Genomic DNA, 14,239 nt, shown 5'->3' with positions numbered 1-14,239 from the left:
GTTTTTAAAAAATTAATCCTTATAAAATATTCGAAAAGTTATTTAAGCTGTCTCATACTAAGGCTAATAAGTCTTTTTCTTTAGAAGCAGGTTCATCTGTTAAAAATAAATGAATAAAAAAAAGAAGTGCCAAACTAACTGAGGTTTTTTTCTAAATATAGGCTTCAAAAATATTTACTATAAATATATATTTTTATTTAAATATATAAATATAAAAATAGTTTCATTAGACATATCTGAAAAGTTTTTTTTTATTTTATATAACAATAAGATTAACAATTAATTTGATATGATTAAAATATAATAATTAATAGTTTATACTCAACTATTATTATTATATGAATACATCATACTTTTTTAACAAAGAATTTATGACATCCTCTATTGAATAAGATAAAAATTTTTGATTAATCTTTATTTTATTATATCTAAATTCAATTGAAAAATTATTTTTTTTGTTTTTGGATCAAATTATTACTTCAAACAAATATTACATCAAAGACACATCTGTCCCACATTTTTTTTAAAATACAAAGACTTATGTGATATAACTAATATATCATTACAAAATCAATGATTCTTATAATTAAAAAAAAAATATTTTAAGTAAAGATATATAATAAAAGGGTATAAAATATCATATTTCTATTTGGTACTTTTCAATAAGATATAATATTAGTAAAAATAAATATTTTATAAATTTTAACATTTAAAATATGTTTAAAAATATTAAATATTCAAAGAAATACGCGACAAAAAATCATTAATTATGTACATTTTTCAATTGGTATACTATTATTGCACTTACTATGTTAATGAAAGCTATTTTAAAATAAGAAAAACTTATTTAAATTTGTAAATCAACAACAAAAAAAAATTATCATATTGTACAATCAAAAATATATTTATTTCTAAAAATATTTTATTTTTATAATAAAGAGAAGTAATATCTTATAATTACAATTGAACTTCCTATCGAAATTTAAATGGAAACAATCTGTTGAATTTTGAAAAAATTTTTTTGTCTATGCGACGCCACTGTTGTTTGTTTGTTTTTTTTTTATTTTATTGGTAATATTTTTATTTCAGATAAAATTAAATATATATTTGTTATTTTGATTGAGTAATGTTAATAAGATTAAAAGCATAGTATAAACAGATACAATTTTATTTTATTTGCTATCACATTTTTGTAGCATTCCTTTAGTACATATAGTTATTTGGTTTGTTGTCTAAATTATATGCTGGAGGTAAATCTAAATCAACAACAGATTGTGGATAATGATGTTGTGATGGTTGTTGTATTGGTGTTCCTCCATTAACCATGGATGCTTGATAAACAGATGCTAAAATAAGTACAAAATGATAAATTTAAAAAATAAATAAAAGGAAAAAAAATATTTATATATTTGATAAGATATATATATATATATATATATTTCATTTTAAGGTGTTAAATATAAAAGATATCATTAATTCATACATTATATTACTAACAATTCAAAATATCTTTTGTTTTGTTTACTTTTCTTGAGAAGTTATACAAATATTAACTAAACCAAAGGTATTGTCATTATAATAGAAACAAGAAAATGATAAATTAAAAACTAGTTTAGTATGAAAGTGTTAAAAATTTCAAGATGTATGACGTATATAAAATTTTTGATATGTATATATAAAAATATTCTACTTTATCAACAGGATTTTTTAAAATAAATAAAACTGTTAATATAATATATGTAATATAATGATACCATTTAATAAAATAAAATAATAACATACCTCCTGATGTAGCAAATTGATTTTCTTCCATTTCCTGATCTTTTTGTTTTTTCCTTCGATGACTCATACCATAACGTAATATAGCCATTAAACATATACTAATTAAAAGAATTGTTAAAACAACAGCTAAAAAAAAAATAAATATAAAATTAAATAAAATAAAATTTACCTAAAATAATCCATCCAACCATATTTAAAGCAGAACTACTTAATGGAAGTGGATTGTCAGCAATTGGACAATTATCAATATTACGAAGCATAGTTCCAACTGGTGGACATCCATTAGCTGTTGGTGTTAAACATTGTGCTACACAACCAGGTTTATCTATATCAATATCAGCATTTGTTCTAAGAAGTTGCCTAAACCATTCTAATCGACTATCACAAAGCCATGGATTTGCACATGCATATATTACACGACGATCATTAGGTTCTGGAATGAAAGAATTTGTAAATGAATTTGTTGGCATTGTTTGTATCAAATTATAACTTATATCAAGATGTCTAAGTGATGGTAAATTAGCAAAAGCTGCATCATCAACACGTTCAATACGATTATTTTGTAAATCAATTGAATAAAGATCATTTAAACCAGTAAAATAATCAGTACGAATTTCATTAAGACGATTTCTATTCATTATAATAGCTTGAATTAATTTTGTTTGTTGAAAAGCACCTTGATCAATTTGATAAACGGCAGCTTCTGACATTTCAAGTCTAATAAGATTAGGTAAATACTAAAATAAAAAAAATTATATTAATAATAATAAAAAAAAAATATTCTTACTTTAAATGCATCAGCAGGTATAATACTTATTGGTGTTTCACCAATACCGAGTGTTCTTAATTGTTTAATATAGAAAAACATTTCAGGATTCCATCGTGGAAATTTATTACCAGTTAAATATAAGTATTGTAATGTTGGTACACCTTGAAAAGCTTGTGGAATAATAGTAACAATACCATTAAATTCAAGAGATAATGATGTTAATTTAGGAAAATCTAATGCTCCAACTGGAACTTGATTAATTTGATTTAAACCAAGATTTAAATTAACCAATGTATCTCTACATCCAGCTAAAGCATAACTTGGTATTTGTGTTAATGAATTTGTTTCTAAACTAAGTTCTGCTAATGATGTTAGTGCTCTTAAAACATTTGAACCTGTAAATGCTGCATTTGTAAGTCTATTTCCAGCTATCTCTAATTTTAATAATTTATCTTTACTATAATAATTATTAAAAGCTGTTGGTGAAAGTGTACTAATTCTATTTCTATTTAAATATAATTTTCTTAATGATCTTAATGCTGGTAAACCTTGTTGTGGAACTTGACGAAGATTATTATCAGAAAGATCTAATTCAACCAATGAATCTAACATATTTCCATTAAAGGCACCATTTTGTATTGTTTCTAAAGTATTTCTATTCATAACAAGGCGAAGTATTGTAAATTCAATAAATACATTTGCTGGAATATTTGGAATAGCAGTATCAACAATTGTTAAAGAATCAATTGGGACACTTTTTGCTTGTTGAATTGCATTAATTACATTTGATAAACTTCCAGCATTTTCACATAATATAGCTACTGGTTCATAAATAGATGGAGCACACCGACATGGACTGTTTACCATTGGACATTGACCTGATATTGTATTAAATAATATAATAAATATTCCAATGATGGTTGTAAACCATTTTGAAGTAAATTTATTAATTATAATTGTCATTGAATTTTTTTTTCAACAATATTTTCTTTTATATAATATAATTTATTTTTACTATTTATACAAATAATTTTTTATATTAGAATAAGATTACTAAAATAAATAATATATATATTAATTAAATATAAATAATTTTAATGTATTATAATAAGATTAAAAAAAAATTTTTTTTTCTTGTTAATAATAAAAAAAAATAGTATTAGTGTTTATGTAATAAAAAAATACAAAATAATAATGTTAATAAAATAATTAATATATTGTTGTTTGGAGGTAAAAATTTTATCATTTTAATAGTAATATTTTAAAATAATTAAATAACATAATACGTTGGTCATTTCTATATACTAGTAAACTTTTTGTACATTAAATATAGAAAGAAAATATATTGTCTATCTCTCCATACTGTTTGTGAGGGATCAAATAAAGTTGTTATGTAAGCTGACTTTGAATAAACTCTCTAAATATTTCTTAATTACTCAAGACCTAGGAGGTAGGTGAAACAAAAATATAAGTGAGAGACAAATTAAAACACTTGTTTGAAGCTACCTACAAAAATGATGAACATTTATTAGAATAAAAATTACAGGTATTTTAAAGTTAAAACTTGAATTTTTAGTTAAATAAAATTTTAGTAAACTATTTGTGTGGTATTTAACATATAGGCGTTCATTAATAATAAAAGCTTTTTGGAAATGTTAGCTATATATATTTGTCCATACATATATGTATTATATCACCTGATCATATACTGTTTTACTAAGGCATTAGGGCATTATTTAATTTATCTTAATAAAAAAGCTTTTTAATAATTTATTAACAGTAAACATAACATTTCTGATAAATCATAATATTATAATAATTAAATATTTATAAATAACTAAAAAAAAAAAGTAAACCAAATTTTATTAAAAAAAAGCATTTTTAACAAATAATAACTTTGTCATATTTTTATATCTATAAATGATGTAATTTTAAAATAATTAAACTAATATTTTATTTATAATTATTATGAAAATAAATTAATATTTTCAATGTTATTTAAAATAGAGAAAAAAATATTAAATAATTACTTAGAATAAATAATGTATATATGCATTGATAACAATTGTAAAATAAATATTATAAACTTCTATGAAGAAGTACATTTTATATAATAAAATGTTAAAGATAAAACAACTAATATTTAATAACTACATATGATCATTGAAATAACTTTAAAAGGCTTTATCTGTATAAGATAGTGACCTCAAGTATCATCTATCAAGTTTATAAAAGTACATAAAATATCTTATATCAATGAGTTTATAGGATTTTCTCATCTTAAAAAGGTGGTAAGAGGTAAATTTGATAAATAATAAGATTATTCTTATTTTTATTATTGTAAAAAAGTTTAATATTATTATTTAAAACATAATAAAAGTATTTAAATTAAAACAAAACAATTTTTTTTTGATAAAAGAAATGAATACCAATGATATATTATATTAAATTTCTTCTATTTTTCTTTTGATTTTTATAAAAAAATAAGGTAAAGAAAAATAGAAAAATGAGAGTAAAGTAATTATATTGAATAGCCGGAACAAGACTAGATTTTTTAGTGTTTCTTAAGAAATGAAAATTTAAAAAAATAAAATAAAATAAAATTATAACTATAATAAAAAGATTATAAAATGATTGAAATTTTATAACCAATCATATTTGATATATGGAAAAATAATGTTTTGAAATATTTGGTTTATAGCTAAATATGAATATTATGATAACAGATATATTTATATTTATTTAATAATTAAAGCAGTTATTAGAATACATAATATTGGTACTAAAAAAATTATTTACTTGTATATATACATACAATTTGAATAGTTGAAACATCTTGATACTTAATAGTAAAATAACTTAAATGTGAAAAATGTATATTTATATATGTATGTTTCTAGAGATAATTTTAATATTTCAAGTCCAGTTTCCGCAAATATACATTGAGAAAAGGAATGTGTAAAGAGATGTAAAAAAAAAAGTTATTTGTTATTTGGTAAAAAAAAAGGTATTATAAAGAATGGACAGAAGACAAATGTTTAGAGATTAGCTATTTCTTAAGATAAGTAAATACCATGAAATTTATTTACTTAAAGAATGAATAATTGAAAAATGATTGAATTTTACAATAAAAGCCTGTTGTAATATTTAAAAGATAAAGAGGAAATGACCTGATGTTGCAATAGATCAAGCTTCTTACCTTATTTCTGATACTTTTTTAAAAATTACCTTCTTGAATTTTAATGATTTTAAGATTATGTAAATGTTCAACACTTGTCTACTAATAGTATAATAATATTTGAAGAATAAGATTAATGATAAGAAGTGTAGTGAGTAATAATATTCCTAGACATTTTGAATATTTTTAAGATCTTTATTTTTCTTTATGGTATTATTATACATTCATTCAAATAATATTACAAAATGGAGTCATTTTAATTTCATGATAATATTCTTAACAAAATAATCATTTTCCTTTTCTTATTAAAAAGTAATCTTTAATTATATTTTTTAAAAAAAAAGTATAAATCATTATAATAACCAAAATAATAAGATACTTCAAAAAATAAAATAAACAAAGCAAATAATATTAAATACTAAATTTTTTTTACATATTACAAAATAATTTTAAAAAGTATATTTAAGATCAAATAAAATTAATACAATTTAAACAAACTTTTTTTTTATTAAATTTATTCTAAAAAAATATTGTTTTTCCAGATATATTTGTATTTGATTATTTAAAAAAAAATTTAAAATGTGTCAAAATTGAATTAATAATAATAGTTCTTTTTTTTATTATTATAAATAGAATGTCTTTTCAAAAAGCATGTTATAGAGAAATATTATAACGAAACTTAATAAATGGTATGCTCATTGTTTACATTGATTTTCTATATATCTAAATAATAATTTTTTTTTTTTAAATCAACGATAACTTATAAATGTTCTTATTACTATATATATTAATAAAAATATTTTTAAAAAAAAATTTACAATTATTTTAAAACATGTAGATATTTACTTAAATAAGTTTTTTTTTTATTTTAATAAAATTTTTACTAATAAGAGTATTACATGAATAAAAATTACTTTTTTTATACTCTGAAGTATTATTTTATCTTTTGTTATATTTTATATTTTAATTTTAGAAAAAGGTATTATCAAAATAATAAGGTATTAGTAAATGTATTGTATTTTTATATACATTATATATATACTACAACGTGGTCATTGTTTAAAAAAAAATTGTTTTTAAAATCAGTATTGCAAAATACATAACTTAAAGATAAATTGCAATAAGATTTTTAAATTAAAAAGAATTATATCATATCAATTAAAATTATTTTTATATAAAAATATTTTTGTATGTAATATTTTCAAAATTGTAAAAAAAAAGATTTCATTATGTTAAATTAATTCCAAAAGTTATACACTTTTTTTTTGTTATTGTTAATTTTATGCTTTAATTTATATATAAATTATATTGTCTATATTAATTTTTATAATTTCTTCTCATGAACATTTTTTTTTATAAAAATGAAACACAGAAATTTTATTATAACATATTGTTGAATATCTTATACATATATATATTTTTTTTCTAAAAAAAAGTATATATTAATAATACGATTTATATTTTAAATTATTTATTATTTAATGATTCTAAAAAAAAATCATAAAAAGTTTACAATATTTTAATATATAAAGGTAAAATTGTATTGCAAAGGTAGATTTAATTATTAAAAGTTGTTCTATTTTTATAGTTGAATTATACATATCTAATGATTGTATAATATCAACTACTAGTAGAAAAGTATGAATCATTATATATTATTTTGATTATATAAAAAAATAATCTTTCATATTATATTTTCTTTCTTATTCAAGTTGTATCATATATATTGTATATTAAATTTTTGATGTCAATTTTTTTTTAGCCTATAAACATTTATTTTATTTATAAAATTTAAATATTAGACATTGAAATAGAAATTATTTGTCTTCAAACATTTCTAATACTTCATTTATACTATTTAATATACTGAATATTTTTTTTTAGTATAAAAATTTTAATAGTTATTAAAATTAAAATATTTATTTGTTTTTCTATATTTAGAAAATTTTTTTTTCCTTGATATTAAGTTATATTATTTTATAAACTATAAATAAAAATCTTTTTATACATAATTATTTTATTTTTAACAGTTTTAAAATTTTTATAAGTAATTGTAAGATAAGTTCTATATTATCACAGATTAAAAATTTAAAATCTTTAAAATGTATAAATAAATGTTTATAATAAGGTTTTTTTTATAAGTATTTTAAAATCCTTTTTAATTATTAGCATCATGATAGAAAGCTAAATAAGCGAAGCATTAAAATAACAAAAAAGAATAATGATTTTAAAATATTTTCATAGTAAACAAAATTTTATATATCTTATTTACTAATGAAAAAATGATAATTAATTAAAATATGTTAAAAAAGGCAAATAAAATATTATTAAAATTTTTAAACTTGAAAATAAAGCTAATATAAAATTGAAAAAAGATTCTTTCTAGAGATTAGGACATCATTTACAAATATTTGTGATATATAATGCAAATAGAAAGCGTTACATTTTTTTTTAATAAACATTTGCTCAAAATAATTTCGATTGATAATTGTTTTCATTAAATTAGTATTTTTTTTATATAAAATTGTTTTGAAGTTTATCCAATCTTAGATTAGATTTAATATATTTATTATTATTAATGAAAAAAAAAAAAAAAAATCGTGAATACATTTATATTTTTACATAAAATTTTCAAAAAAAAAAAAACTGTACTAAAATTGTTTTGAAATTATATTTTAAATATTAATACACATTCTTTTAAAATAATATATATTAACACCATTAAAGTTAATTAATTTTTTTTTTATATTTTAAATAAATTAATACAATTAAAAAAATTTATTTAATCTTTATAATTATACATAAATATATTTTTCCTTTATTTTTACAAAATTATCGTTCATTTAATTTAGAAAAAATTCAACTAAGGATTTATTTTATGATGTTAAAGTATTCTTTTAAAACTTAACATTATAAAATTCATCGAAATTCTATATCTTATACTATAATATATTTACTATAACTAGAAAAATTTTTCAAAAATTCTTTGTCCATTCATCATTCCTTTCATTTCTTTTAGATATGCTTTAAAAAATAACTAAATAATTAACTATTTTGTTATTTACAACAATTTAAAAGTATTATTAGATTAATATCAAAGATTACATTCAAAGATAGAATAAATAAATTATTATAATATAAAGCTTAAAAGTTTATTTATTTTTTCTCTTTTTAATAAATATATATTTTTCTTGATATATACTAAAACAAAAAAATTTTCAAAAAACTATGTTTTTTTTTATAATAAAGCTTTATTTTTAATGTATTATAAAATTAGTTATTAATAATATGAATAGATCTTGATAAAATATATTATATAAAGAAGATAACCTTACAAAATATCCTTACTATTCTTTTAATTGATATTTTATAAACAATCTTTTAATTTTAATGAGACATTAATTTTAATTTACTTTTTGATTACGGCAACTCTCGTTATTACATCCTAAAGTTACAAAAATTTTATACAAAATGTTGTATTGTCTTATTAAATTATAATCAAAATTATTCTAACCAATATCTATCTTTCACTTAAATTTTTTTTTTTTAATCAGCAATAAATATTATTGTGCAAAAATTTTTCATTTTGAATTTTTACCTAATAAAAATTTTTTTTATTATTTCTAACTAAATAAAAGATAAATATCCTATAAGAATTATATTTATTTACACCATTTAACCTTTTTTTTATTTATTTGATAATATCACAATATATTTCTCATTTATAATTGATTAAAATTAATTTTTAATCGATTCACATGGGTAAATATATGATAGTATGAAAATAAATGATATTTATTATTATTTTTTCCTTGTAAGTTAAAAATATATAAAATTTTTATCTTCTTAAAATATTATAATTTTTGATACAAAAATTATATAAAATAATATAATAATTATTAATCATTTCACAAACAAAAAAAATAATAAATGTAATATTAATATTGTTTAACTATTTTATCAATACATAATGAAGTTAAAATGTTAATTATTATAGTATCATTTCTATGTATAAATTGCATGAAAATAAAAAAATGTTAAAGTTTTTTTTTTGAATTAAAAAGAAATAAATAATTTTCTATTCCATTTTTAATAAATTTTTTTTCTTTTCTTGTTTTTAAAATTTAAATATGTATACGTACTTAGTAAATGATAAGATAGATATTTTATCTTGTATAAGATTTTGAAATATTTTTTTTTTCTAATTATTTAAGTTTATTTATTGTAATGGTGGAAAAAAATAATGGTATTATAAGTTTGATAAAATTATATCATTGTAAACAATGTTGTTAGTTTGTATAAAACTTAATATTAGTTGTATTTAAAAAAATATTTTTTTTTATATATAATTTATAATTTTGGAAAAAGATGTTTAAAATTTGGCCAACTTTTTAACATTAATATACTTTTAGATAACTTAATTTATAAACAATATATAGATAAACATGTTTTTAATTATTATATCCTTATTTTAACCTTTTTTTCACTCTTTAAATTAAAAAATAATATTACATTGCAATTTATATATGCAAATATATATATGTATATTTATAATTTTTTTCTTTTCCTTTTTTTAACCTTTTTAGATGTACTTTGTATAATATTTATCTATTTTTAAATATATTATTTGAAAATATTTTCATATATTGTCTATATACTTAAGTTCATTTTATTTTCCATGTTTTTGGAGAAAATGGATATAGAAAGATATAGGCTAAATCTTTTCATTAGAATTTTTTTTTTCTTTTAAATACTTTTAAACTTTAATAAATTGTAATAAATAGGATTTTATTATAATTTTACTTTAATAATAAATAAAAATTTTCATTAAATAATATTTGTGAAATGTAAAAGGGATAATATTTTTTTTCAAAAATTTTTTTTACCGATATTAGATGTATTTAATAAAAAAAAAAAGTAGTAAAAAATAGTTTGAGTTTTTTTTAAAACATTTTTTTATCTTTACTATATATTGACTCATATAAAAAATATTTTATATTATTTTTTTAATCTTTAACATTTTAACTTTTGATACTATTATTTAACCTTTCAATTCTTATGATATTATTTATGTATAAAATGTCTTTCTTTTTTTTAATATAATAATAAAAAAAAAAGTCAAATATTTTTTGCTATAACAAATAAAGCTAAAGTTTTTACTATAAATTGCATTTATATTTGTACCTAATACATATTTTATATAACATTTGAAGAAATATTTTATATGATTGTAAATTTTAAATGTTTAAAGCTTTCTTTTTTACTTATCATCATGACAAAGTGATCTTTTAATTTACGTAGATATATGAAAGAGTTACTATTTTTAACCATTCATCAAATTATTAAATTTCAACGTTAAAGTATTTGTTTTTTTTTGCAAGTAATTATATTTTTAAAAAGTAATATTTATATTTATTCTAATTTTTTAAGTTTTTATTTGTTACAATTTTACAGAACTATATTGTTATTATTATTATTTTAAGTGTATATAAGCATTCTTTAAGAATAATTTTGTAAATGTGCTTCAAACATCATTCTATATATTATCTTAAAATGTATTATTATACCACCAAATGACTTAAAATAAGATGATAATATATAATAAACCTTTTTATGTTAATTAAAATTTTTAAAATTTTATATTAAAAAGAATTTTATTTTTTAACTATAATTAATACGCTATATTAATATTATATAAATTATAATATATATGTTGTTTAATTAAAATTATTAAAAAAGTTTAATTTTCTAAATATTAGTATATTTTCTCTAGTTTTTAAAATAAAAACATAATAAGTTTTCATAATATTATTTAAATTTTGTACCAAGTTATTAAGAATAAAATTTTAATTATATTTTTTCTTCACTTATTAATAAATAAAAATCATAAAATATATATTATTTTAATGAATAATTTTAAGAGACAGCACAATTTAATCATATTTTCTAAATATTTTATTGTCAAACAGTTATATTGTTAAAAAAATATTTCTGATAAGATATTTTACATTATTTTTTGATTCTTAAAGATTTAAAAAATGTGTATGAATATTAAAATTATTTTATATATATAATATAATTATTTACTTATTTTTTATCTTTTTATTTTTCCCATATATAATATAAATTTTTTTATTATTAATAAAAAAATTTTTTTTTCTATTTTAAACATAGGATATTACTCTTTAGTTTTTTAATAACTGACTTTAGTTTTCATAAAAAATTTTTATTTATCATTTCCCAACATTTTTTTTTCTTATCTTTTTAATAAAATCTTTCCTAAACGATAAAGTTTTTACTATGATTTGTTAATTCAATTTATAATCACAAACATAATTGTAGAGAAAAAGCAATATATATTTACGTTAAAACATTTTAAAAAATGGAATAACATTCTTGATAAAGGCATATAATGTGTAAATAAATACGGATATGTTAAATAAATAACTAAATCTTAGTTTAGATATTAACTTTTTCTAAATGTACATTATCATTTTTAATACTATAAAAAGTAGTTTAGGATTTATTTTATAGAAAAATGTTACGTCTTTATTATGTTCATTTAGTTTTATTATAAAAATCTTTTATTATATGTATATATTTTCATTTTAATGTAAAAATTAATTCTATATTAATTGCTTACTACTTAATATCTTTATTCATAATATTATTATTTTTTTTTATAATGATGAACTTTTAATTTTAATTTTAAAAACTTTACTAGATAAGATAAGCGGCAAATAAAGAAAAAAGTTGAATTTTGAACTGTTATTATTATAATTATATTTAATTTTTAAAAATTTAAAATATAATTATGCTTAGTATAATAAAAAAAATTATTTTATATACCTATTTAAATATTTTTCTTGTTATTAAAATGTCATATTATAATGTTTTTATAAATCATTATTTAATAGAATGTTATATTTTAAAAAATTATATTTTTTTTATTATAAATTTTTCTTCTTATTATTAGCAAAAACTAATTTCATGTGAAATAGTGTAAATTTTGCTATAAAAATAAATATAAAAAATAAATTAATCATAACGATTATACTATGATAAAATTGTTATTGAAGAAGTTTTTTTTTTATATTTTTAATAATTAGAATTGTAAAAAATTAAGATATAAATATTGCTTACAATATTTGCATCTTTTAATATCTTCTTACTTTTATCTATCTCTAGAGGGATATTATTGTGATTAAAAATCTTTTTTTTTTATTTTTAAATATACCATTTATTTTATACTTAAGCTTACAGTTTTTTTTATTAAGCATAACATATATTTTGTTATCTTTTATTTGTAGTATGAAATGTGGTTGAACTTTAATATTTAAACTACATCTAATCGTTATTTTGACAATAAAGATAATGATTGATGATAAAAACTTTTTTTGACATTCTTACTTTCTAATGATAAACATAAATTAACAATATGAAGATTTGAAAATGAGTTATACAATATTATTTATATTTAATAAATTATATACATTTTATATAAAAAAAACATCCATTTATTAAATTATATTATATATTGTTATATTTTTAACAACTAAGTGTTTTTAAAATTTTTAGAATATCTATTATTAGCATATATATATAAATATAAATATACACAATTTGCACTATTATTGTTATATACTTTTGATATATTTTTTTAAACAACTTTATAAACACCCTTTTTCTTTTTAATATATTTAAAAAAAACACTTTTTTTTATAATCAAAATATATATTGTTATTTTAAAGAATCAATTTTTTTTTATTTTATATATTAAAATTTGATTAAACAATGATAATAATATCTCTTTTTTTTTGCAACTATAATTTTATTTTATATATTCTAATTTCTCTTATTTTTATCACATCTAAAGTTGAACTTTTTATATGATATAAAAGAAAAAAAAAAAGAAGGGAGACATATATTTATAACATATGCCATTAGATAAACTTATCCATATTTGTAAAATTTATTCTATCAAATTTTATACATTAATATATTTTTGCCAAGAAATATAAAATTTGTAGTAAATAGAATATATGTCAAAATAATAGTAACTTTTATAAGGACACAATTTAATTGAACTTTTTATAAAAGCATGGTAGTAATCATGGTAAAGCTGTATGGTTATAAGTAAAAGGGGCCATCATAGGAAACAGTTGTTAATGAATATCCACAAGATGGTCTTTATTTCTATTTCATAGACTTTATATTGAACGGGTAAAGAGGGAAGTGACCTCTATATGCATATATATATATATATATATATATATATATTATAATGATGTTTATATACATTAGTGATTTTGACAATATTAAAAAGACCCGTACTAGGTTACCATTTGGTTCTGAAACTTTTGATACGTGACTTTTTATTTTATTAGCATTTTGTAGTTACACAAAATAAATATCATCTATTAATATATAATTTTAAATATCAAAATATATATATATATAAAAAAATAATTTTAATAATAATAAATATTACAACATTTTACTTATAATAT

The 14,239-nt window shown here is 17.2% G+C and overlaps 1 protein-coding gene across 1 annotated transcript; it reads right to left on the bottom strand.

The window, feature by feature from the left end:
- Nucleotides 1-1,203: 1,203 nt before the first annotated feature.
- SRAE_X000028700 (Leucine-rich repeat and Leucine-rich repeat, typical subtype-containing protein) lies at nt 1,204-3,514 on the bottom strand (the record flags this gene model as incomplete). The annotated part of the gene is made up of 4 exons (XM_024644612.1): nt 1,204-1,346; nt 1,783-1,908; nt 1,952-2,519; nt 2,570-3,514. The coding sequence occupies 4 exons, from the start codon at nt 3,512-3,514 to the stop codon at nt 1,204-1,206; spliced, it is 1,782 nt and encodes a 593-aa protein (XP_024510153.1).
- Between the last annotated feature and the right edge of the window lie 10,725 nt (nt 3,515-14,239).

The sequence above is a fragment of the Strongyloides ratti genome (genome assembly GCF_001040885.1).
Source record: "Strongyloides ratti genome assembly S_ratti_ED321, chromosome : X".
NCBI classification, from domain to species: domain Eukaryota; kingdom Metazoa; phylum Nematoda; class Chromadorea; order Rhabditida; family Strongyloididae; genus Strongyloides; species Strongyloides ratti.
The sequence above is the reverse complement of the archived record's forward strand: the minus strand, read 5'-3'. Positions and strand labels throughout refer to the sequence as shown.